At 48.8% G+C, this 22,572-nt stretch overlaps 7 protein-coding genes across 7 annotated transcripts; 5 read left to right on the forward strand and 2 right to left on the reverse strand.

Moving 5' to 3' along the window:
* Positions 1 to 1,015: 1,015 nt before the first annotated feature.
* Positions 1,016 to 2,320, reverse strand: HD556DRAFT_1243452 (uncharacterized protein; the record flags this gene model as incomplete). The annotated part of the gene is made up of 5 exons (XM_041298377.1): positions 1,016 to 1,250; positions 1,315 to 1,884; positions 1,946 to 1,962; positions 2,034 to 2,063; positions 2,126 to 2,320. The coding sequence occupies 5 exons, from the start codon at positions 2,318 to 2,320 to the stop codon at positions 1,016 to 1,018; spliced, it is 1,047 nt and encodes a 348-aa protein (XP_041156778.1).
* Positions 2,321 to 3,402: 1,082 nt separating this feature from the next.
* On the reverse strand, positions 3,403 to 4,689 carry HD556DRAFT_1311144 (uncharacterized protein; the record flags this gene model as incomplete). Its single annotated transcript, XM_041300506.1, has 5 exons — positions 3,403 to 3,637; positions 3,695 to 4,264; positions 4,325 to 4,341; positions 4,403 to 4,432; positions 4,462 to 4,689. 5 exons carry the CDS (start codon positions 4,687 to 4,689, stop codon positions 3,403 to 3,405), a joined length of 1,080 nt encoding a protein of 359 aa, XP_041156779.1.
* An 849-nt stretch (positions 4,690 to 5,538) lies between these two features.
* On the forward strand, positions 5,539 to 7,629 carry HD556DRAFT_1492557 (uncharacterized protein; the record flags this gene model as incomplete). Its single annotated transcript, XM_041308820.1, has 5 exons — positions 5,539 to 6,081; positions 6,239 to 6,324; positions 6,413 to 6,820; positions 6,888 to 7,400; positions 7,454 to 7,629. Exons 1-5 carry the CDS (start codon positions 5,939 to 5,941, stop codon positions 7,627 to 7,629), a joined length of 1,326 nt encoding a protein of 441 aa, XP_041156780.1. The 5' UTR covers positions 5,539 to 5,938.
* Positions 7,630 to 8,854: 1,225 nt separating this feature from the next.
* Positions 8,855 to 10,802, forward strand: HD556DRAFT_764244 (uncharacterized protein). Its single transcript, XM_041311551.1, has 8 exons — positions 8,855 to 8,884; positions 8,936 to 9,059; positions 9,146 to 9,421; positions 9,479 to 9,508; positions 9,570 to 9,586; positions 9,650 to 10,222; positions 10,281 to 10,457; positions 10,510 to 10,802. Exons 3-7 carry the CDS (start codon positions 9,227 to 9,229, stop codon positions 10,453 to 10,455), a joined length of 990 nt encoding a protein of 329 aa, XP_041156781.1. The 5' UTR covers positions 8,855 to 8,884; positions 8,936 to 9,059; positions 9,146 to 9,226; the 3' UTR covers positions 10,456 to 10,457; positions 10,510 to 10,802.
* A 340-nt stretch (positions 10,803 to 11,142) lies between these two features.
* On the forward strand, positions 11,143 to 11,874 carry HD556DRAFT_1189025 (uncharacterized protein; the record flags this gene model as incomplete). Its single annotated transcript, XM_041296127.1, has 4 exons — positions 11,143 to 11,292; positions 11,348 to 11,377; positions 11,440 to 11,456; positions 11,520 to 11,874. Coding segments are annotated over 4 exons (552 nt in total), but the record flags the coding sequence as incomplete, so codon positions are not given.
* Positions 11,875 to 13,332: 1,458 nt separating this feature from the next.
* HD556DRAFT_764268 (uncharacterized protein) lies at positions 13,333 to 15,456 on the forward strand. Its single transcript, XM_041311552.1, has 2 exons — positions 13,333 to 14,090; positions 14,142 to 15,456. The coding sequence occupies exons 1-2, from the start codon at positions 13,424 to 13,426 to the stop codon at positions 15,293 to 15,295; spliced, it is 1,821 nt and encodes a 606-aa protein (XP_041156783.1). The 5' UTR covers positions 13,333 to 13,423; the 3' UTR covers positions 15,296 to 15,456.
* A 6,573-nt stretch (positions 15,457 to 22,029) lies between these two features.
* HD556DRAFT_1243384 (uncharacterized protein) lies at positions 22,030 to 22,209 on the forward strand (the record flags this gene model as incomplete). Its single annotated transcript, XM_041298368.1, has 1 exon — positions 22,030 to 22,209. A coding segment is annotated over one exon (180 nt), but the record flags the coding sequence as incomplete, so codon positions are not given.
* Between the last annotated feature and the right edge of the window lie 363 nt (positions 22,210 to 22,572).

The following is a 22,572-nucleotide window of genomic DNA, read 5'->3' on the forward strand; positions in this document are numbered from 1 at the left end:
CCAGGTAAAGGGCCATATCCGTGAACGAGCCCGAGCAAAGGCAAAATATGTTCGCTTTGAAGTCGTCCCCATACTTTGATTTCTTGTCTCCATTCCTCGCTTTTAATACTGAGTGAGGCACGGTCAGAGTCATGCTGAACCTTGACGACCTGAACCGCAACCTGGTAGTGTTTAGAATTATCAGCTGGCGTCGATTGTCGGCTAGGAGAGACCTACTGGAGAAGATTCAGAAGGCGAATTCCAGCTGCACTTGAAGATTGTCGCATAGCCGCCCACTGCAGCCGGTGTGTCTGAGTCTTTGATTATCTGATCAGTGAGATCAGGGATGCAGCTAAAGCACAAATTCAGCAAGACAAAAGCTATAATTCCCAAGAAAATTCGCACATAGGAGTTTCGAATACTGACGACATTACTTCTTGCAAGTTGGATGACTACTGGTAAGGTGTGAGTCAAGCGTCAAATGTGTGGACCTTGGTGGTTGGCAGTTATCTCCCACCGTCTCCAAATTCTTGGCATGGGTGGGCGCTTGTACTTATGACCCTCGTGCTCTTTGGCGTCTACGTGTAGAATGTAAGCGCGCTAAACACACTTAACTCCGCAGCTGACATCGAGCCTCGTCGGACGCCTACCTCCATGACGGGATCGATTTCTATGCTATTCATCGATCACACATGTTGAGTTTGAGGTCCTCTGCAGCGACTCTTTGAGTCTATCGAGTGTTTGATCATGTAAAATAAGTGCTTCGCAACGCGGATTCAACGTCCGTTGCCAAGATCAGAGTCCCAATTGAGATTGAAATATAGAAAGAATGAAAATATTGACCGCTGGCGAGTATGTGGCATCGTTTTCGCGGCAGCTGATATCAAGTCAACTTTTTTTCTACCAATAGTATACAGATATTGAATAAGATTGTGCTGGCGACTGATTATCGCTCGCACACATGTCAATGGCAGCCCATTCAAGAGGTGTCGTACAAGATACTCCGATCAGAAAGGTACGAGGATCCTTCCTTGTTTTAGAACAGAATGAGAAGTTGAAAAAGTTCACACTCACATTTGACTGTTTCACGTGTCATCTCCATGACACCAGCATAGAGGTGTTCTCTTTTCATCTTCTCTTTGAGAATGCGAGCCGGAAGTGTATCCTCATTACGACCTGCAGCGCGAATGGCTTCCTTGTCTTGTTCTGTCATATCAGCCCGTAAACGTAGCTGATTCTGCTTATCCGCTCGAATATGCAAATTAATATACCTGTGCAATATAAATGTAAGAAGCGCCGCTTGCTAGAATCCAAGGATGAGAACGGAGAACATACTCTAGACATGTCACAGTGCTCATGGGTTTGTTGAACTGCGTGCCTGTGACAGCAGAGACACCTGTGAAGGGCTCGCGTTTCCTTGCAATATTAAGGACACCAGCGGGGATGTGCAGCTCAGCAGTCACCGAGTTCCCCGAGTCCTCTGCACAACTACAGCTAATGAACTCTATGAGTCCTACAGGATCTTTGGCGAAACCTTGTGCGTTATACTTTGCTCGAGCCTCACGCCATATCTGTAGCCGCTTCGGCGTAAGGGGACCTTGCGTGTCTGGGTTCCACGGAGTAATGGCATTGACTTGCAGCATCCCTTGAAGCTTCTCTCCGACAACCTCGTCGTTGAAATACAAACCAGCAAAGTCAAGAACGTCGCTAGGTTCCATTGCAATGTCAACACGTGCCATGAATGGCACATCAAATCCGATCCGGGGATTCTCGAACAGGCCACAGTCAAAGATGATAGCGACTTTGAGGAACCCCATGAGCAACGGGTTTACGCTGAACATTTGTATGGATTTGAGTACCCCCGAGGAGCGTTCGACTTCGTGGCATGCCGGTTTGTGGGTGGACCTATCATCAAGCCCGTGTAGAGTGAGGACCCAATATGTTTAATTATAGGTAGAACTCTTACCAATTTTTCTTTTGGCACTGTACACAAGAAGGCACACAACGTGCGTCAGCCCTTCAGACTTCAGTTTCATCTCAGTCGGAAATCATACCTCTTTTGAGCAATACCAGACGCTCTTACACTAAAAGCAGATTGCACCATTCGATTAACGGCTGCAACAGTATTCAGATATTTGACCACCACCTTTGCGCATTTCAAAGGCTTCTCCAATTTCGTTTGACACTGCGTACATTGTACGCTGGAGTTCTTCTGGCTTGCTTTGAGAGATTTAGTGGAAGCAGCTAGGGCACGGAAATAATCGTCCCTCTCTGGATGAATCGCATGTTCGATATAGACGGTCTGTGGAGTCGAGGAGAGATTGTTCGTGTTAGCACTCATGTTCTCGCGAATGCGATGGGTAGGTGTTAAGCGCTAATAGCAGTGAGGTTCGCCGGCACAAAGTGAACGACGGATCACGAGCATCCTACTTGGAGCTAGGCGCACCGGTGGCATCAGGTCTTAGATCAAAATGTTAGGCCAGCTATAACCATTTTGGATGTGTCGAGCGTAGCGCTCAGGTGTGAGAATTCTGAGACTAGTAGGTGTCTGCAGCAGATTCACACGATTCCTTCGCATTTAAATCTCGAACAGCGAGCACTCTTTTACTGTAAAGTCTAACACGCTGACCACTCTCTGCTCGTCATAGATTTGTGGCTCGTTGACCATTTTATGGCAAATCGACTAGCGGTTGCAACTGGCAGTCGCCGGGGGAGACATCATCAACGGGGATGCAACTAAAGCACAGATTCAGCAAGATGAAAGGTACAATTCCCAAGAAAATCCGCACATAGGAGTTTCGAATGCTGAAAATTCAAAACATTACTTCTTGCAAGTTGGATGGCTGCTGCTAAGGTGTGAGTCAAGCGTCAAATATGTGTACCTTGGTGCTTGGCAGTAACCGAAAGTTATCTCCCACCGTCTCCAAATTCTTGGCATGAGTGGGCGCTTGTACCTCTGACCCTTCGTGCTCCATGTAGAAAGTGAGCGCGCTAAACACACACTTAACTCCGCTACTGACGTCGAACACCTACCTCCATGACGGGATCGATTTATATGCCATTCATCAATCACACGCGTTGAGTTTGAGGTCCTCTGCAGCAATCTTTGAGTCTATCGAGTGCTTGATTATGTCCAATAGGTGCTTCGCAACGCGGATTCAACGCCCGTTGAGATCAGAGTCACAAATGAGATTGAAATATAGGAAGAATGAAAATATTGACCGTTGGCGAGTGTGTGGCATCGTCTGATTACTATTTCACGGCAGCTGATATCAAGTCGACTTTTTTTCCACTAATAGTACACAGGTATTGGATAAGATTGTGCTGGCGACTGATTATCGCTCGCACATGTCAATGGCAGCCCATTCAAGAGGTGTCGTACAAGAGACTCCGATCAGAAAGGTACGAGGATCCTTCCTTGTTTTAGTACAGGACGAGAAGTTGAAAAAGCTCACACTCACATTTGGCTGTTTCACGTATCACTTCCATGATACCAGCATAGAGGTGTTCTCTTTCCATCTTCTGTTTGAGGGTACGAGCCGGAAATGTATGCTCATTACGACCTGCAGCGCGAATGGCTTCCTTGTCTTGTTCTGTCATCTCAGCCCGCAAACGTAGCTGATTTTGCTTATCCGCTCGAATATGCACATTGATATACCTGTGCAATGTAAATGTAAGAAGCGCCGCTCGCTAAGGATGAGGACGGAAAACATACTCTAGACATGTCACAGCGCTCATGGGTTTGTCGAACTGCATGCCTGTGACAGCAGAGACAAATGTGAAGGGCTCGCGTTGCCTTGCCATGTCAAGGACACCAGCCGGGATGTGCAACTCAGCAGTCAATGAGTTCTTTGAGTCCTCTGCACAACTACAGCCAATGAACTCTACGAGTCCTACGGGATCTTTGGCAAGACCTTCTGCGTTATACTTTGCTCGAGCCTCACGCCACAGCTGTAGCCGCTTCGGCGTAAGGGGTATTTGCGTGCGTGGGTGCCACGGAATGATGGTATTGACTTGCAACATCCCTTGAAGTTTGTCTCCAACAGCTTTGTCGTTGAAATACAATCTAACAAAGTCAAGAACATCACTAGGTTCCATTGCAATGTCAACACGTGCCATGAATGGCACATCGAATCCGATCCGGGGATTCTCGAACAGGCCACAGTCAAAGATGATAGCGACTTTGAGGAGCCCCATGAGCACCGGGTTTACACCGAACATTTGTATGAATTTGAATACCCCCGAGGAGCGTTCGACCTCATGGCATGCCGGTTTGTGGGTGGACCTGTCATCGAGCCCGTGTAGAGTGAGGCACAATATGTTTAATCATAGGTAGAACTCTTACCAATTTTTCTTTTGGCACTGTACACAAGAAGGCACACAACCCTTCAGACTTCAGTTTCATTTCAGTCGGAAATCGTACCTCTTTTGAGCAATACCAGACGCCCTTACACTAAAAGCAGATTACAACACTCGATTAACGGTTGCAACAGTATTCAAATATTTGACCACCACCTTTGCGCATTTCAAAGGCTTCTCCAATTTCGTTTGACATTGCGTACATTGTACGCCGAAGTCCTTCTGGCTTGCTTTGAGAGATTTAGTGGAAGCTGCTACAGCGCGGAAGGAATCGCCGCTGTCTGGATGAATCGCATGTTGGACATAAATGGTCTGTGGAGTCGAAGAGAGGTTGTTCGTGTTAGCACTCATGTTTTCGCGAATGGGATGGGTGGGAGTTGAGCAAATGTTGAGCGCTAATAGCAGTGAGGTTTACCGGCGCAAAGTGAACGGCGAATCACGAGTGTCCTACTTGGAGCTTGGCGTAACAGTGGCCCATCAGGCCTCGAGGCCTCAGGTCCTAGATAATAAAACATTAATGTTAGGCCAGCTATAACCATTTTGGATGTATCAAGCGTAGCGATTCAAAGTGTCCGCAGCAAATTCACACGATTCAGCCTTCGTTGGTTTACATAAAGGACCTATTTCGAACGAGGCAGCTTAGCACTCTTTTACTGTAATGTCTAACACGCTAACCACTCTCTACTCGTCATAGATTTTTGGCTCGTTGATCATTTTATGGCAGATCGACCAGCGGTTGCAACTGGCAATCGCCAGGGGAGACATCATCAACGCAAGAGGTGTATGGGCCTGCACCTCCATTGCAAAACCGATAACGATTCATTTCACCAAAGTCTCTACGGCCGGTCCGCTTTTCTCCCTGTACAATGAGCATCAGAGGCATGTGCAGTTGGTACAGGCGCTCCACATCTTTTCGCAAAAGAGAGTACTGTGCAATCTCGGTGTCGATGCCAGATTCTTGTCTCCTCCCAGTATTGGTGATGAGGAGTCCGTTAGATTTCTCCCACAATATCTCTCCCTCTTTGTGCTGGGGTGCGACACTCCTGCTCAACAACTTCCGAGACAATAAGTGTATTGCAGGGAGGCAAAACGGTTACGGGCCACTTTTTGACACATGTCCTCGCTCGTGTGAAGAGAAGTGCTTTCTGTGACGTTATCCAGAAGAGCATCGAGATCGAAACGGAGTACTTGGCTGGTCCCGGTCAACACCAACCTCTCATCTACAGTATCGCGTCCAAATTACCGGGGTTACTTCAAAGCGGATACAAACTTCTGGTTCGTGGTACGTCGAGTCCCTCGGCTAGAATTCACGCATTCTAGGAATCCCACTCTGACGGTATGAGTTTGCGCAACATCTAGCAATAAAGTTGACTGCTCATAATCTAGCAGGGAAAAAAACCTAACAGGAAAACAGCCATCGAGCAGCACCAGTTTTCGATTGGCCATTCCCAAAGTCGATCGCAAGGCATTGGACAGCGACAAAGATGACTGAGCGGCATGTAATATACTGCAGACATCACGAGAACACTGCGCATATATCGTTAGGATGTAGGATTTTGCGACATTCACTGTTTACAGAAGCTACCGTTATCGCCTCCCAATGTTGAAATATAATGTTGTTCCAATGTACTCATGCGATGACGGACCTGAAGCCAGTTGGAGTACAGGAGAGCCAAGAGCGATATCATGTCTTGATTTCCTCCGCCTCGTTTCATTGGAACTCTCACCACTACAAGAGCAACGGTAAGGTGTGATACATATGGGCAGAGCAGGAAGTGAGACGCTCATGCGGCTGCCTGCATGCATGACCTCTTCCATCGCAGCACGCCGTAGTGGATCTGAGAGTCCTGCTGGTGCTAGTGATCATCGATATCGATCATGATATATAATGTAATTCTAGCTGCAACATCGATATCTCCGGGAGCGACTCGGGCAGTCCTGTACCTGGCTCCCCACTGGCACGGGTTCATCGAAACATATACATTTGTATGTTTCATGAACACGAGTCCCTTAACTCCGCGTTGCAAGTCATGCGCTTGCGAAAGCTTCATTAACACAGAACGGTTAGTAATAGTAAGGTTTATTTCTGCCGCTCACGGAGCTTCCTTTGACCCGAATGATGGCACGATCAATTCTCGAGCGTTAAACGACACTCAGCCTCAGGCCTCAGGGCCTGACTTCTTCAGTGCACGATTTTCAGCTTTCAGCTTCAAGACTCGCAGCATGTGGTTGAACAGTGTTCGAGACTTCATCCTCAATTATTCCTGGCTATCAACACCTATCATTGCGGCAATTGGATGGTGCCAGACCTGGGTTATCGCTTCTATTTTTCTCTCCATGGGAAAATCCAACGAGGTTGTTGAGGCCATTGAAGAGTCACGATTGCAGAGTTCCTTTGTGAGATACTATAACGAAGCCAGAGAAGATCCAGGTCACTCGGAAACGTCCACTTGTAATTATGTTGCAGAGCAAAGGTATACGGGTAAGTGGTTGCATCTATGGAGTTCCAGTTCGAGGCGTTCAAGCTGATAGTGCCCTATTGGACTCAGGTCTAGCAAAGCGTACGGTACTTGCTGCATGGCTTGCAGACCGTTCCACTGCTACTCCCAAAAAGGCCGTCGGCGTGATGTCGATGGACCCTGGACTCAGCACGCAACTTTTTGACCTCTATCATTCCGTCTGCAATGCAGGCTACCTTGCATACCTGTCATTCCTCATTCAAATTACCGGCTCTCTCTACGGTATCGTGACAGTCTCGATCATTTGGGCAGATGATGCACGTCTCAGAGAGGAAGCTTATGGCGTTCAACTGCAGCAACAACTTGCCGCACTCACTATCAACCGCGGGATGTGGTCTATTGCAGCTCTTGGAGCATTCTTCCCGTGGGCACCTCTTCACGCTCTCTATGTGACGACGGCTATTGCTGTTGCACTCGAATTCCTCTTCGCTGTCAGGGGATTCCTCATTGGTTGGCATATGAGCGTGCTTCCTGGTATCCTCCGTTTCTTTGTTGTCTTTTCGTGGTTGCTTCCTAGCGCAGAGGCGCTGACACTAATATTTGGTATGTTTTTGAGCTTCTCGTTTGTCAGTTCTGCCTTCACACATTTCCTACAGGCCTTATCGCAATGAAGATGGAGGTTTCATTCATCTCCGCCAAGGTGATAATCTTCGGGCTCCCGGCATTGTGGTTAATGATCGGGCCGTTGCTTATCATCGGAGCATCGTTGGGATCGCACTTTGGCATGTTGAATTGTCTTGTTGCCAATTCTAGCTTGTGCGCCACAGCTTGAGCGAACAGGCGTGCAGTTAGGCAGATATCGGAAGGAGCATGTATCTTGCCGTTTATTGTCCTGCTTTACGTCCTGGTATGATCTTCCTTGCCATCTGCGTATATGTTTCTCACCTGTATCGTGCAAGGTTTTATCTTTGAAGTTCATGATATTCATGCGACACTACTTCCACTTTCAATCATCCACATCACTCGATTTGCGAGAGGTTACAGCCACATCATACCCCCTTTACATAAAGCAAGTGAACGAACCAAATAGAGTGCATTGGTATGATAACAAACTTCTCGAGTTGGCTGTTTGTTGTATTGCAACCGGTGTATACCAGGTCCCTGTGGCACCCAGTCTATTGATAGTGATATCCGACCCTTGGGGATTCTTGCACGCCACATGTTGTGACCAAGGGCGAGTGCGCCATGAAGTCTTTTGATGGCAAAACCCGCAAGTTTACAGGCAACTACTTTGACGCTGGCCGGTTACGTGTTTCGCAGCGGACATATTTCAGACTTCGTCGTGCCATGCTACCACAGTATGAATATTTCCATCTTCAGGTCGAACCTCAAATGCTTTGTAAAGCCGGGTCATGTTACAACAAAAGAAGGTCACCACCAAGATCAGCTCACCTGGCTCGATATTGACCTATCGAATTATCAGATCAATGTGCCAAACTCTTGTCTGGTCTCATTTCCATATATTGGGAGCATCTACTAACACATATAAGCACGAACAGCTGGCGGCTCAGCGTCAATTGTGCCATCCACGGGCCATCACCGGTCACCTGCAAGCTGCTCTTCCATTTTATTTCCACTTTCATCTAGTATCAGCCGTACATGGCTACCACCTGCACATTCCATGGTTGAGTCGGTGTTCAAAATGCGTCGAGGTGAGCAAACATCAATAGAAATATGTATATGATGGTTACATCGCTTTGCCTGATAGTGACTTAGCCATCGTCGATTTTACCTTTGGAGCTAATACAGCCTCCGTCGAGGATGGCATTTATCTCACATGCTCGCACCGATTTACACCCGGTACACCGATGAGTGAGTTAAGGTAGGGAGCCACTAACGGTGCCGTGCTTCGATCTTCGGAAGTCGTCGGGTTTGAGTCAAAATCTTCATAAACGATTTTAATTGGCTGACTACGCTCCAGAATGGACATTATGTAATCATGTAACACCGTCTTCATTGTTCAAAACGTCGCGTCAAGTTGAACTTGGATCTTTGTGCATTTCTAGTGAATTGTCAGGCATGATTCGGTCTGCGGCAATCATTCTGATTGCTAGTTATCAACTCAACCCTATTTCAAGCTGAACTCGGATTGACTTGATAAACTAGCAGGAAACTTTGCTTGGTGATCGATACTACGAGCAAGACCATAACGGAAAGACGCCTAGAACCAATATGGGCAGCCTGGACTATCATCATGTATATGTAAGTAAGAACAAACAGGGCAGGGTGCCCTTATGGCGGTCCATGATGTGGCACCGATGTCGGAATTTCTGATATTCTCCCACCAGACCTGAAACACGCGTCCGCCATGAGGATGCACCGTGACCATCAATGCTTAACTCACCGCCGAATTCACCTTTCACCACAACATGAGTACTGGCTCAAGCGACCCCTCTGCAACACAAAACGTTGTCCGTGTGGTACATGCGACACATCCAGACCGGGACACTTTTTTCCATGCTACAGCCGTTTCGAGCGAATTCCTCAAAGCGAACCAGAAGTATGTCGGCGTAAAATGTACGCAGTGCCAAACGATATTGGACAAACCTTTGAAATGCGCAAAGGTGATACATTATTCACACTGTTGCAGACGTTCATTGAATGCCACAAACCACCTTTAGTGTAAGAGTGTCTGGTATTGCTCGAAAGAGGTAATACCTGTGAATGAAAGAAAAAATATGAATGGCTGACGTCGAACAACTTCTTGTGTAGTGCCAAAAGAAAAATGGGTGAGAGCGCTGCCCGATTAACAAGACCCATGGGACCTCACTCTACATTGGACTCGGTGATAGGTCCAAGCACAAACCAACATGCCATGAAGATGAACGCTCCTCTGGCCTACTCAAACTTGTACGAATGATCGTCACAAACCCAGTGATTTTTGGGTACCTCAAACTCGGTGTCATCTTTGTCTGTGGCCTGCTCGATGATCCCCAAATCGGATTCGACGCGCCGTTCTTGGCACGTGTTGAAATTGCTATTGAGCCTAGTGACTTTCTTGACTTTGCTGGATTGTATTTCAACGACAAGACTGCTGGCGAGAAGCTTCAAGGAATGGTACAACTCAATGCAATTACTGCGTGGAACAACCACAGTATGCAAACTCCACTTGCGCCAAAGCGACTCAGCACGTGGCATGAAGCTCGAGCAAGGTGTAACGCAGAGGGTTTCGCCAAAGATCCTGTTGGACTCATAGAGTTTGCCGGATGTAGTCCTGCACACGACAGAGGGAACTCAATGACCGCTGAGTTGCACATCCCCGCTATCATGCTTGCTATCGCAAGGAGACGTGAACCCCTCGAATACCTCTCTGCTATTACGGGCGCTCTAGTCAAGCAACCCCTGAACGCTGTAGCATGTCTAGAGTAGGCTCTCTATTCTATTTCTCTAAGCAATGGATCCGCTTACGATCACTCTAAATAGGCATGTCAACTTGCATATTCGAGCTGATAAGCAGAATCAGTTGCGTTTACGGGCTGAGATGACAGAACAAGACAAGGAAACTATTCGCGCTGCAGGCCGCAATGAGGACGCACTTCCCTCTCGTCTTCTCAAAGAGAAGATGCGAAGAGAACACCTTTATGCTAATTTGGTGTAAATGTGAGCGTACATTTTCGGCGATTTCTCTTTCTGAATTTCGGACCAAATGAAGGGAAATACTGATATGAGTCATCAGTAGGCATTCTATCCTCCGCCTGCGACTAGTGATCTTTCAAGTTACCCTTGGACTATGCTTCACAACATTGACGGGGTGTGAGCGCTTGAGCCTGGAGCTTACCACGTGATAAAGGCGTTCTGCTTACGCGCCTCGAATTGGACGCCGCGCCTTGTTTACGTATTATTCGGTCTCCTGCCAACGCTAGCGCTCATCGATCATCCCTGCGTCATCCATGTTCCTTCTAACCGTATTGTCCATCATACGCTCTTCCACGCTACCGACTGTTTGTTAATGTTGCCGTCGAAGTGACAGCCTTTCGCGGGGCCTTACTACTCAGGTTGAATTTTGTATCTTGTAACTCTCTGATCGAGGTCTTTGTATGATGATGTTCTTCTTTATCACATGATTCTACGCGGCTTTACGTAGGTTATATTTCATTGAAGAAGACGGGAGTCGCTTGTGGATCATGTGAACTGAGGCACAGCCGACTGCTGAGAACATAGGTACGCTCATAATCAGTCCTTCGTGAGCCTTAGCGCTCAACTCGCCACCACATCCATCTCTCACCGCCTTTCCGAGAACATGGAGACTGATTCTGGCACCTCCTCTGCAGCTTCAAAGGGTGTCCGCGTGGTACATGCGATATATCCAGAGCGGGACAATCTTTTTCGTTCTATAGCAGTTTCGAGCGAGGTCCTCAAAGAGAATAAGAAGTATTTCGGCGTACAATGTACGCAATGTGGGACAGAAATGAAGAAACTTTTGAAATGCGCAAAGGTGATGGTCGATTATCTGGTTTATGCTGTAGCAGGCGTTCATCAAATGCCTTTAGTGTAAGAGCGTCTGGTATTGCTCGAAGGAGGTATGACTTCTAACTGGGACATAGAAATATGAAGAACTGACGTCGCGTGTCTTTTTGTATAGTGTCAAAAGAAAAATTGGTGAAAGTGCAGCTTATGATTGACACAGACTGGGATCTCACTCTACATTGGACTCGATGATAGGTCCACCCATAAGCCGACATGCCACGCAGATGAGCGCTCCTCTGGGCTCTACAAACTCGTACGAATGTTCAGTGTAAATCCAGTGCTCATGGGGTATCTCAAGTGTGGCATCGTCTTTGAGTGCGGCCTACTTGACAATCCCCGGATCGGATTTGACACGCCATTCTTGGCGCGCGTTGAAATCGCCATCGAGCCAAGTGATGTTGTTCAATTTGTTGGATTGTATGTGAACGACCCGACTGTAGAGGAAAAGCTTGAAGGCATGTTACAAGTCAATAGTATCACTCCATGGCCGAGCCCAAGCATGCAAGCTCCGCTTACACCAAAACGACTCAACACATGGCGCTGGACTCGTAGAGTTCATTGGTCATAGGTGTACTGCCAACTCAGCGAACTCAATGACCGCTGAGTTGCACATTCCCAAGATGACTCTTTTCGTCGCGATGACACGCGCACCCTTCACGTCGGTCTCTGCTATTACGGGCGTTCAGACCAAGAAACCCTTGAGCGCTGCGTCGTGCCTAGAGTCGGTGCTCCGTTCTTATATTGCACTTCAGTACCTTATGATTACCGTGTACAGGTTCATCAACTCGCATATTCGGGCGGATAAACAAAATCAGTTGTTTTTACGGACTGAGATGACAGAGGAAGACAAGGAAGTTATCCGTGCTGCAGGTCGCAACGAGGACACAATTTCCGTTGGTATTCTCAAAGAGAAAATGGAGAGAGAACAACTTTATGCTGGTTTCTTGCAATTGATAAGACCAGTAGTTACCTGTGAGTGTCCACATTTCCGACGATTCCTGAAAGTCTTTCTGAATTTGCACGAATAGAAGGAAAATACTATTACGAGTCATTACGCAAGTTAGCCTTGTACCATTAAATCACACCGATGCCTTACTCAGGTTAGATCTGATATTATGCATGACGTCTTTTGAAATTGGCCGCGTAATTAATTCATATAATTGCCAGCGCAATCGTGATCCTTTGGCATTAATTACGATGAGTGGATGAGTAGTAAGGATCCCGTCTTTGGACTAGGTCAAAGATACGTCCTATTGGGTGAGGATCAAATGTGCAACAGCTACATCAGGGTTGTTGTGTTCATTTAGCTTGTCAGCTTGATGTTCTAAACCTTCTTAGCGAGCTCGACTGTGCTGGACTTTGTACTGCGGCTGCGGGACAGGCATAGGTACGAGATTTATTTTTATCCTCCCGAGAGGGAGGTTAGCGCAATATTAATGTTCAATGCAAATTGAGCGATACCTGCGATTGGGCTAGTTTTGCAAAACTTTGATACGACTACAAAGTTTCATATGACTAATCACTTCTGTCGCGATAACGGGGATTGATCGTTAGCCTGAAGGATGGACAATAGGGAGTCATTTGGAGAGTACCCACAGCTTCGCGGAGGCGACATATCTCCGAACCTCGTGGGACTCGTAGAACAAGACCGTGTAATCCTGATTGGCATGCATGATTTCAAGTGAAGCTGATAATTCTGCGTCGTTTGTGATGCTGCGACGGTAGAATAACCGAGAGCGTGGATATGGGAGGAAGGCCCCATGGGGGGACTGCATCGACATTTTGTGGGGTACACGGTTGAGTAGACTGAGAGTATTCATTTCACTTAGTCATCCTTACGATAAGTCGAGGTACGCGAGTGAGGCGGGTTAGATGATGAGAATCAAATCAGTGAAACGCACAGTCCTTGTGAATAGAGCTGTGCGTACAGCAAGGTACAGCAGCGCGCTAATCGATGGAAAGACGTGGAATTGCGACGAGTTCGGATTTAGTCAGCTTACGCGGTATTGTGCCGAATCGGCACCGGGTAATTCCGTGGTGTACTAGTAACACGCCTCCTCAACGAAGGGAGATAACACCACTCGACCACATCGACCAATATGTTGACCGATTCGATAACACCCTCATTCTCAACAGTTGACGACTTTTTCAACCTCGACGTACTAAACTCAGCTCCTTCAGCTTTTACAGCTTCGTCTTCATCTTCATCACCACGAAGCCCTTTCATTTTCTCAACTACAAATGGCGCAGACGACGATTTCTTCGCCCAATTCTTAGACACTGATGAGTTAACAAAGGGTCCATCCCTATCATCACTCTCAGTCCCTTCATATGACTTTTTTGGTGCACCTGAAGCTACCGCCAGTACAAGTGGCTCAAGTCCTGAGAGCATCGACGCAAACACTCCCATGTTCGCAATAGATCCACAACTAGTCGGAACTCCTGCTACTTCAAACGACCATTCAGATCAAGACTCTAACTCTGACCAGGAACTAGAGCTAGAGCTAGAGCCAGAGCTCGCTCCGCCTAAACGTTCTCGCCGCGGTGCTGTCACTTCTGGTGGCATAAAGAAGTCATATCCTTCTGAGAAGGACTTGAACTCGGGCGCGGGAAAATCAAAGTCCTCAAAGGACCCTGCTCCCCTCAGGATCCTTGAACCCGAAGACTGGCGCCCAAGTCCTGAAGAATACAAGAAGATGAGCAGCAGAGAGAAACGCCAACTCCGAAACAAGATCAGCGCACGAAACTTCCGAGTAAGGCGAAAGGGTCAGTATCCCTTCTATATCCCTTCCCTTTCTTACTTACACCTCAAAACAGAATACATCACAACTCTTGAAGGTGACATCGCAGAACGGGACCGCTTAATCGACGCAATCCGCTCAGAACTCGGCAGCTCCCGCTCAGAAAACAGTGCTCTCCGTCAAGAAATATCGGCCCTCAAGCGTTGCCTCCTCGAATCTCGTCATGCTCCCGACCTCCCACCTCCAGCAGAACTCCAAACAGGCGCACCCCTCTCCCCACCCGGCACACCTGTATCCGTCCCATCAACAACTCCACTCATCACCCCAAACACCCAAAAGGACCTCCCTACGTCTCCACGTCTGGGCGCAAGGCCGTTTTGGGGTGGATTTGGTGGTATGGGCGTTACACCTGTACATACCACCCTCATCCCACCCGTCGGGGTCAAAGCCGTCCTTCAAGAGAACATCAATCCTGCATTACACCGCCCAAGCTCAATCGTCGAGAAGACGAACAGCCAACTCAATGGCCTTGGTATGGGCATGGGAATGGGCATAGGCGCATTCGATGCCTTTGCGGATACGAATCCATTCACACTCAAGACCCTCGATGCATATCGGATGCAATTATGGGGGAAGATGGCTGCGCAGCATGCCCATGCCAACGGGAACACAAATGGGATGGGGTATACACCGCATGGATTGGCATCAGGCCTCAAACCTGCGTATTTCGCATCACCGAAATCGCAACCACAAGCACTCCCTGGGAAGAACGCATATCCTTCGCCGCCTCCGTCCCCTGTATTCAAATCGGCGCCGGTACCTACGAGGGAACAGGCTGCGCTTGCTGCTATTGCGTCGCAGACCTTACTTGGGAAGCTTGGAAGCGCGTTTTGGGATGCATTTTCTGGGTCTGGGTCTGCTGCAGGTTCCGGTATAAGTGGAAGTGGAAGTGTGATGAGAAAGGAGTGGGATGCAGAAAAAGTACGCAAGGTCCTCGAAGGTCGGGCAGTCGTCCGAGTCGTTGATCTCGATGAGCCCGTTCCCAACAAACCCTCTCCCTCTTCCTTGATGGTGCCTTTGAGTACGGTGGAAAGGATGCCGTCGTTACCTCTGGAGAAGACACAGCCGAGTGGGACTGGGACTGGACCGAGTGCGTGTGCGGCGTACAAGGCGAATGTGTGCGATATTTTGGAGGAGAGTATGAGGAGCTTGACGATTTCGAAGAAGTAGAAGCAGGCAGGTCTGGCTTCTGTCCTCGCCCTCCTACATGTCCTCTCCTGGTTCCTTCATCGTCCGCCGTGCTTTACTCCCAGCCAACGGTTTGCTTCCCTTTCCTTTTGCCTCGACTTGCAATAACAGCATCATATCCAAATACTTTCCTCGTCCTTCATAATCTAATCCAACCCCCGCTCCGCCTCCGCTCATTCGTCCTGCGCCTTCTGTGGCTTGATCATCTGATGATCATTTTCCTGCCGCTGTTATCGAATTTTGCTTCAACGGCTATTTCCGAACGTTTCCAACAACCAACGAATTGAATTGTTTCATCTTTAAATGATCCAACGAATTGTTCGTCTCCCTACGTCTGTTTCAGTTTATATATTTGCTGTGTGGGGATGCTCGTCGGATCACGGTCTTTATCTCCCCCCTGCCCCTTTTCTCATCTCCGTTGTGCGCTCTCCCTATTCTCCTATCGCACTCCCTCGTAACTTGCCTTGTTCCGACCGTATCGTGCATCCCACGACCACCGCTTCATACTTACCCCGTCTAAATAGTAGTCTTTCGTATAGCTTGTTTGTTGTTCGTTTTTGTACGTATGAGATGTGAACGAAATTGGAATATTATTATAATCGGATCTCGCTACAATACTATGAGTTGCTCAGAGTCAAGTGTTGCTGCTTGGAATATCGGGGGCACGCTTTATTGTGATGGAGTCCTATATAGGAACTGTCAACAGGCGTTCGATGAACGGCTGAATGATGCAGTAGAACGTTCAGTGAATCGCAGAGGATGGGCTGTGTATATTCCCCAACCCTGAACTTGTGCATCGCGTGCCGCCATTTCATGAAAAATGTCTGTCATAGAAAATGCTTAGAGTAGATGCATGTTCCCATCAGGGCTTTGCGTGTCAAATGCTGCACAATGAGTGGATTTACGACGACAGATGCTTCGAGTAGTTGATTGAAATCATCCCCTTCAAGGCGGACTTCCCTTTAGTAGCATATTCTTCCCCTTAACACTTTATCTATGCAAATGAGGTCGTGAGTTGTAGACCAGAGAATTCAGAAAAGAGCGCAGGACTGACCTTGAACACCGTGGTCCGTGACGAGACGCACCTTCACAATTATTCAGGGTCACGGTGATATTATCATGACTCGAGATGACAGTCGTCGAAGGCCCAGCTTGACTCAGCAGCATAATGAGAACGTCGTTGTATTTTTCGTAATGGAACGACTGATCTGGCCGAGCTGGCCGAGGAACTGGCTGGTGCTTCGGACATCGACGTCGGACAGCACCAGATCAACCTAAGCTCGCTGTTGATGACAGCGAGCTCTATTTTTTACCGCATATTCAGCTTGTTTTTGAAGTCATGCCTGAAGAACAAAAGATGATGATAAATAGTACTAACATACGTGGGACACACATCTATTTTGGGCACACTGCATTTATGATTTCGGCCCTCGGGACGGGGCAGGCAACTGCCAGTGCCAGCACTGGTACTAGTGTACACAATTAGTTTTGGAGGGCACACCGATTCTTTCACAAAGACCTAAATCTACAACCACTCGCGATGAGTGAAGATCATAGGCCAGATATTGATCCTCCCCCAGGAACTTCCAGATCCAATCAGGTAAATGTTGGTGAAAGCTCGGTACGTGGTCTCTTGTAATTAATCACCGTCCTTAGTACGAATTATCCGTCCAGAACGAGTTCCTGCGGAAATTGAAGAATGGGTTAACAAAAAAACTTCCTGTGTGTAGGCGTGAATACTGTTTGTCCTGAATACGGCTAAGATTGTACAGAAACGCTTCAAGGGAAAACGCAACCGCACCACTGCAGTCCACAGCGTTGAAATTGAAGGGGCTTCATCGAGTCAGCAAGTCGAGGTAAGTGCTCGAACTTGCTATCCTAGTCCTTCGGTTTTCTTAGAGTCGCTCAGGACATGTCGCATCTCCATCCTTCCAACGACAACAAGCATTCCATCGTGAACCAGGGCCTGTCCGGAGAGTCTGCTTCACAGGTATTTTGATTATGTAGCTAGTTTGACTTACTTCTCTAATTTCGGCGGTCCCATAGATTCAGGCTACTTCTGGCGAGCAAGGAGGACCTGATACCCAATTAGTTGACGCCGAACTTCAGGGTGCCTGTGATGGTACACAAAACATGCGATTACTCGGGAAACATGCGACTTCTATGACATCCGCCGTCGAGAATGCCCCAGCGGATCTTACAGCCGCAGATGATTTTGAAACGACGTATCTCCAACCCCTCAAGATTATCGATACTGTCCTTGAGAAGATCGCAGATGTATGTATCATTCTTGTTGATTGGAAGCGACCTAATCAAGTTGTATAGGTACATCCATACGCAAAGATGGCGCTCGGAGTGCTATCTGCTGCATCTAAAGTATGTTTGGTTTCTCCCAGAGTCTAGTTTCCTACTCAGAAGTTCTAACCCCATGAAGATTATAATTGCTCAGGCACAGCGCGACAAATCGATTCTCAGTCTTCTCAAGAAATTGGCTGAAGTTTACCGCTTCATGACTCAAGATGACAGTCTTGAAAAAATTGAATCGATGCGCGGTATCGTCGGAAAGATTGTTCACCAGACTCTTGAGTGTGCTCGTTTCATCAGGGACTACTCGGAGACGAAGAGCTTTTGTGAGTCACCAAGCTATCGTACCTTGTACATGAATCTTATACTATATTATAGGGAAGAGACTCGGGAAAAACATTATCTCGGAAACTGATGACACGATCAAACAGTACAGCAACACTTTGGACGGCCTTATGCAACAATTTCGGGACCAAGTCGATCGGGACGTGGCCGTCTTCGTCCAACGTACGAGTAAGGATTCTGGTAATGCTTCTGTCTTTACATTGACTCATACCGTTTTAGGCGAAACCCTGGACCTTAGTGATATCGCTTATGCCAAGGGCGCAGGACTAGATACCATGAAACAGTGCCTACCAGGGACGCGCACTGAGATTCTTTCCCAGATTACGGACTGGATCAACGGTAGTGGAGATGCTGCCAAACGGGTACTGTGGCTATCTGGTCCTGCGGGCAAGGGAAAATCAGCCATCGCACACACGATCGCCAACTGGTTCAAGGAATCGGGAGGCCTTGGTTCATGCTTTTGTTTCGATCGGCACAGAGAAGCAGATCGTCGGCATGAAAAGATTTTCTCCACCATCGCGCGCGATCTCGCCGACCACGATTCGGGGATGAAGCGAGCGTTAGCGGATGCGGTCAAGGATGCAAACTCGCTCAAGAACACGACAGACATCATCCAGCAGTGGCGCGACCTCCTCATGAAACCGCTGAAAAAGTTCTCGGCGTCAAGCGTAGGGCTTGTGTTGATCGTGATCGAAGCACTAGATGAGAGCGGTGGAGAGGAGACGCGGCGCAACCTGCTCCGGATACTCGCCGGTAGACTACAGGACAAAGGACTTCCCAAAATCACAGAACTTCCATCCAACTTTCGGATTCTCGTCACCTCTCGCCCACTTCATGATATCGAAGATGCATTTCATGGCGCTGAACATATTCTACGGTTGTCCATGGACGAGATTCCAGCAGCAGCGGCAGAGCGCGACATCCACAAGTTCGTATCTGAGGAGCTGAAGGGGCTACCAGATTTTGGCGACAAAGAGTTTACAAATCTAGCTGCGAAAGCCGATGGACTTTTCGAGTGGGCGCGTCTTGCTTGCGAATACATCAAACATACTCCTCCGGGCGTACGCCAAATGCCCCGCTTCAATGCTCTCATAAACCGCAGGGCCGGAAAGCAGAAGAACCTGTTGTACGATATGTATCTAGTGATTTTGAAAGAAATTATGAAAAGGGATGAATATGACGACGACGAGTACGAAGAAGCACTGACAGGGTTTCGTTCCGTGATGGAACAGATACTCGGCACAGCCGAACCACTTCCTCTTAATTCCCTCAATATCATGCGGAGCTACTTTCCAGACGAAAACAAGCACGACAACATGGACATTATTAAACGCATGGGATCCCTCCTCAGCGGCACCACCAACTCATGCACTCCGATCCGACCTCTTCACGCATCTTTCCACGACTTCCTGACAGACAAGACATCCAGCGGAGACTTTTTCGTGGAGGTGTCGAACGTACAACGCGACCTTGCATTCGCATCGCTACGAGTGATGGAACATGGCCTTCGCTTCAATATCTGCAATTTGAAGTCGTCATACCTTCCTAATTCCCAAGACGCAGGGCTGCCTCAACGAGTCACATCATCCATCCCCCCACATCTCTCCTATTCCTGTCGATACTGGGCCGAGCATGTTCGAACAACGGACTTTGACGATCAGCTAGCAAAGGAAATGAAATCACTCTTCGACGAGGAGCGACTGATGTTCTGGATTGAAGCACTCGGACTTCTCAATGCAATTAGCAGGGCAATTACTGTGCTTCCATTCATCGCCAAGTGGCTGAAAGTGAGCACACGACTACAAGCTAGTGTCGGAAGCATAACTCATAAATCAATACAGGGCCGTTCTGGATACGAAGATTTGCGGTCCAACACGATGGATGTCCAAAGATTCATTCAGGTGTTTGGCGGTATGATTCTGCACAGCACGCCGCATCTGTATCTATCAGCGCTCCCATTCTCACCCGTCAACTCCACCATAGCTACCAAATTTACGGGAAGGTTTCCGAATAACCTTCGTCTGGCATCTGGCCGTGATTTGAACTGGGCGGTCGTCCAGATTGTAATGAATGGGCACACTGCCCCGGTTAGCTCAATTTCGTTCTCACCGGATGGTAGTCGCATCGCGTCTGGTTCGGAGGATGGCACTGTGCGGGTGTGGGATGCAGCGACAGGACAGCCACTGGGTGAGGCCTTGGAGGGGCACACTGAGGTAGTTTTTTCAGTCTCATTCTCACCGGATGGTACTCGCATCGCCTCTGGTTCATGGGATAAGACTGTGCGGATGTGGGATGCAGTGACGGGACAGCCATTGGGTGAGGCCTTGAAGGGCCACACTAGAGGGGTTCACTCAGTCTCGTTCTCACCGGATGGTACTCGCATCGCCTCTGGTTCATCAGATAAGACTTTGCGGGTGTGGGATGCAGCGACGGGAGAGCCATTTGGTGAGCCCTTGGAGGGGCACACTGGAGTGGTTTGGTCGGTCTCGTTCTCACCGGATGGTACTCGCATCGCGTCTGGTTCGGAGGATAGGACTGTGCGTGTATGGGATGCAGCAACGGGACAGCCATTGGGTGAGGCCTTGGAGGGGCACACTGGAGAGGTTCGGTCAGTCTCGTTCTCACCGGATGGTACTCGCATCGCGTCTGGTTCATCGGATAGGAGTGTGCGGGTGTGGAGTGCAGCGACGGGACAGCCATTGGGTAAGATCTTGGAAGGGCATACTGGAGGGGTTCACTCAGTCTCGTTCTCACCGGATGGTACTCGCATCGCGTCTGGTTCATGGGATAAGACTATGCGGATATGGGATGCAGCGACAGGACAGCCATTGGGTGTGCCCTTGGAGGGGCATACTGGAGGGGTTCACTCAGTCTCGTTCTCACCGGATGGTACTTGCATCGCGTCGGGTTCGGAGGATAAGACTATGCGGGTGTGGGATGTAGTGACGGGACAGCCATTGGGTAAGGCCTTGGAGGGGCACACAGGAGCAGTTTTGTCAGTCTCGTTGTCACCGGATGGTACTCGCATCGCGTCTGGTTCGGAGGATAGGACTGTGCGGGTGTGGGATGCAGCAACGGGACAGCCATTAGGTGAGCCCTTGGAGGGGCATACTGGAGGGGTTTGGTCGGTCTCGTTCTCACCGGATAGTACTCGCATTGTGTCTGGTTCGGAAGATAACACTGTGCGGGTGTGGGATGCAGCGACCGGACAGCCATTGGGTGAGTCCTTGGAGGGGCATACTAGAAGGGTTTTGTCAGTCTTATTCTCACCGGATGGTACTCGCATCGCGTCTGGTTCGGAGGATAACACTGTGCGGGTATGGGATGCAGCGACGGGACGGCCATTGGGTGAGGCCTTGGAGGGGCACACTGCCCCGGTTTGGTCAGTCTCGTTCTCACCGGATTGTACTCGCATCGCGTCTGGTTCATGGGATAAGACTGTGCGGATGTGGGATGCAGTGACGGGACAGTCATTGGGTGAGGCCTTGGAGGGGCACACAAGAGCAATTTTGTCAGTCTCGTTCTCACCGGATGGTACTCGCATCGCGTCTGGTTCGTTGGATAAGACTGTGCGGGTGTGGGATGTAGCGACGGGACAGCCATTGGGCGAGGCCTTGGAGGGGCACACAGGAGCAGTTTTGTCAGTCTCATTCTCACCGGATGGTACTCGCATCGCGTCTGGTTCGTTGGATAAGACTGTGCGGGTGTGGGATGCAGCGACGGGACAGCCATTGGGCGAGGCCTTGGAGGGGCACACCAGAGGGGTTTTGTCAGTCTCGTTCTCACCGGATGGCACTCGCATCGCGTCTGGTTCAGAGGATAACACTGTGCGGGTGTGGGATGCAGTACATGTGCAACCATTCCCCCAGTTCAGAAACTCCAATCCCTCCGCATTTTCGCCGCATCGAAGCACCTCATCTCCCACCCAAGAAAGCAGCATCATACCAACCAACACTTGCAACGCTCGCCTCATTTCCTTTTCTTCTAGCCTGGACCATGCTCTGCCCAACCCTGCGAACTTGCTCGAACCCACCTCACATCATTATTCTAATTCGGCCCCTTTCTTGCTGCGGCCTGATGGATGGATGATGGGACCCAATCATCAGCTCATTTTCTGGGTACCTCCGGCCTCCCGACATCCATTTTATTCTCCTGGCACTGCCATGGTGATCCCGAGAGGAGGCGTCGAGCTTGATTTGAGCCGTATGGCACATGGGACGCGCTGGTCCAGTTGCCGAGATGCGTGAGTTCTTGGCGTTTGCCATCCGTCCTCGTGGTTGCTAACATTGATCCTGTTAGCTCCACATAACAATGATTTTATGGTTGCAATATTCAGTGTACCACTTGATTCTTTGATTCTTTGTCAATGTTATACCTAGCATCCAATGAGCCTGAATTTACGATTGTCGGGTAAAGCGGTACAAGTGGTACAGTCAGAAGCTATCGATATTTCAGTTTTCAACTACACCAGATATCCAGGACCAGTGGGGTCCTGAAGCTCATTGATATTCTTCGCATCCCGTATGATGAATGCAAGGGCGCCGAGTGCATTGGAGATCATAAAGCATTTGTAACGCCTCTGCTTCTTGTCAGAATACCGATCTCCGTGT

The sequence above is a fragment of the Suillus plorans genome (genome assembly GCF_016647745.1).
Source record: "Suillus plorans strain S12 chromosome Unknown HD556scaffold_56, whole genome shotgun sequence".
Classification (NCBI taxonomy): Eukaryota; Fungi; Basidiomycota; class Agaricomycetes; order Boletales; family Suillaceae; genus Suillus; species Suillus plorans.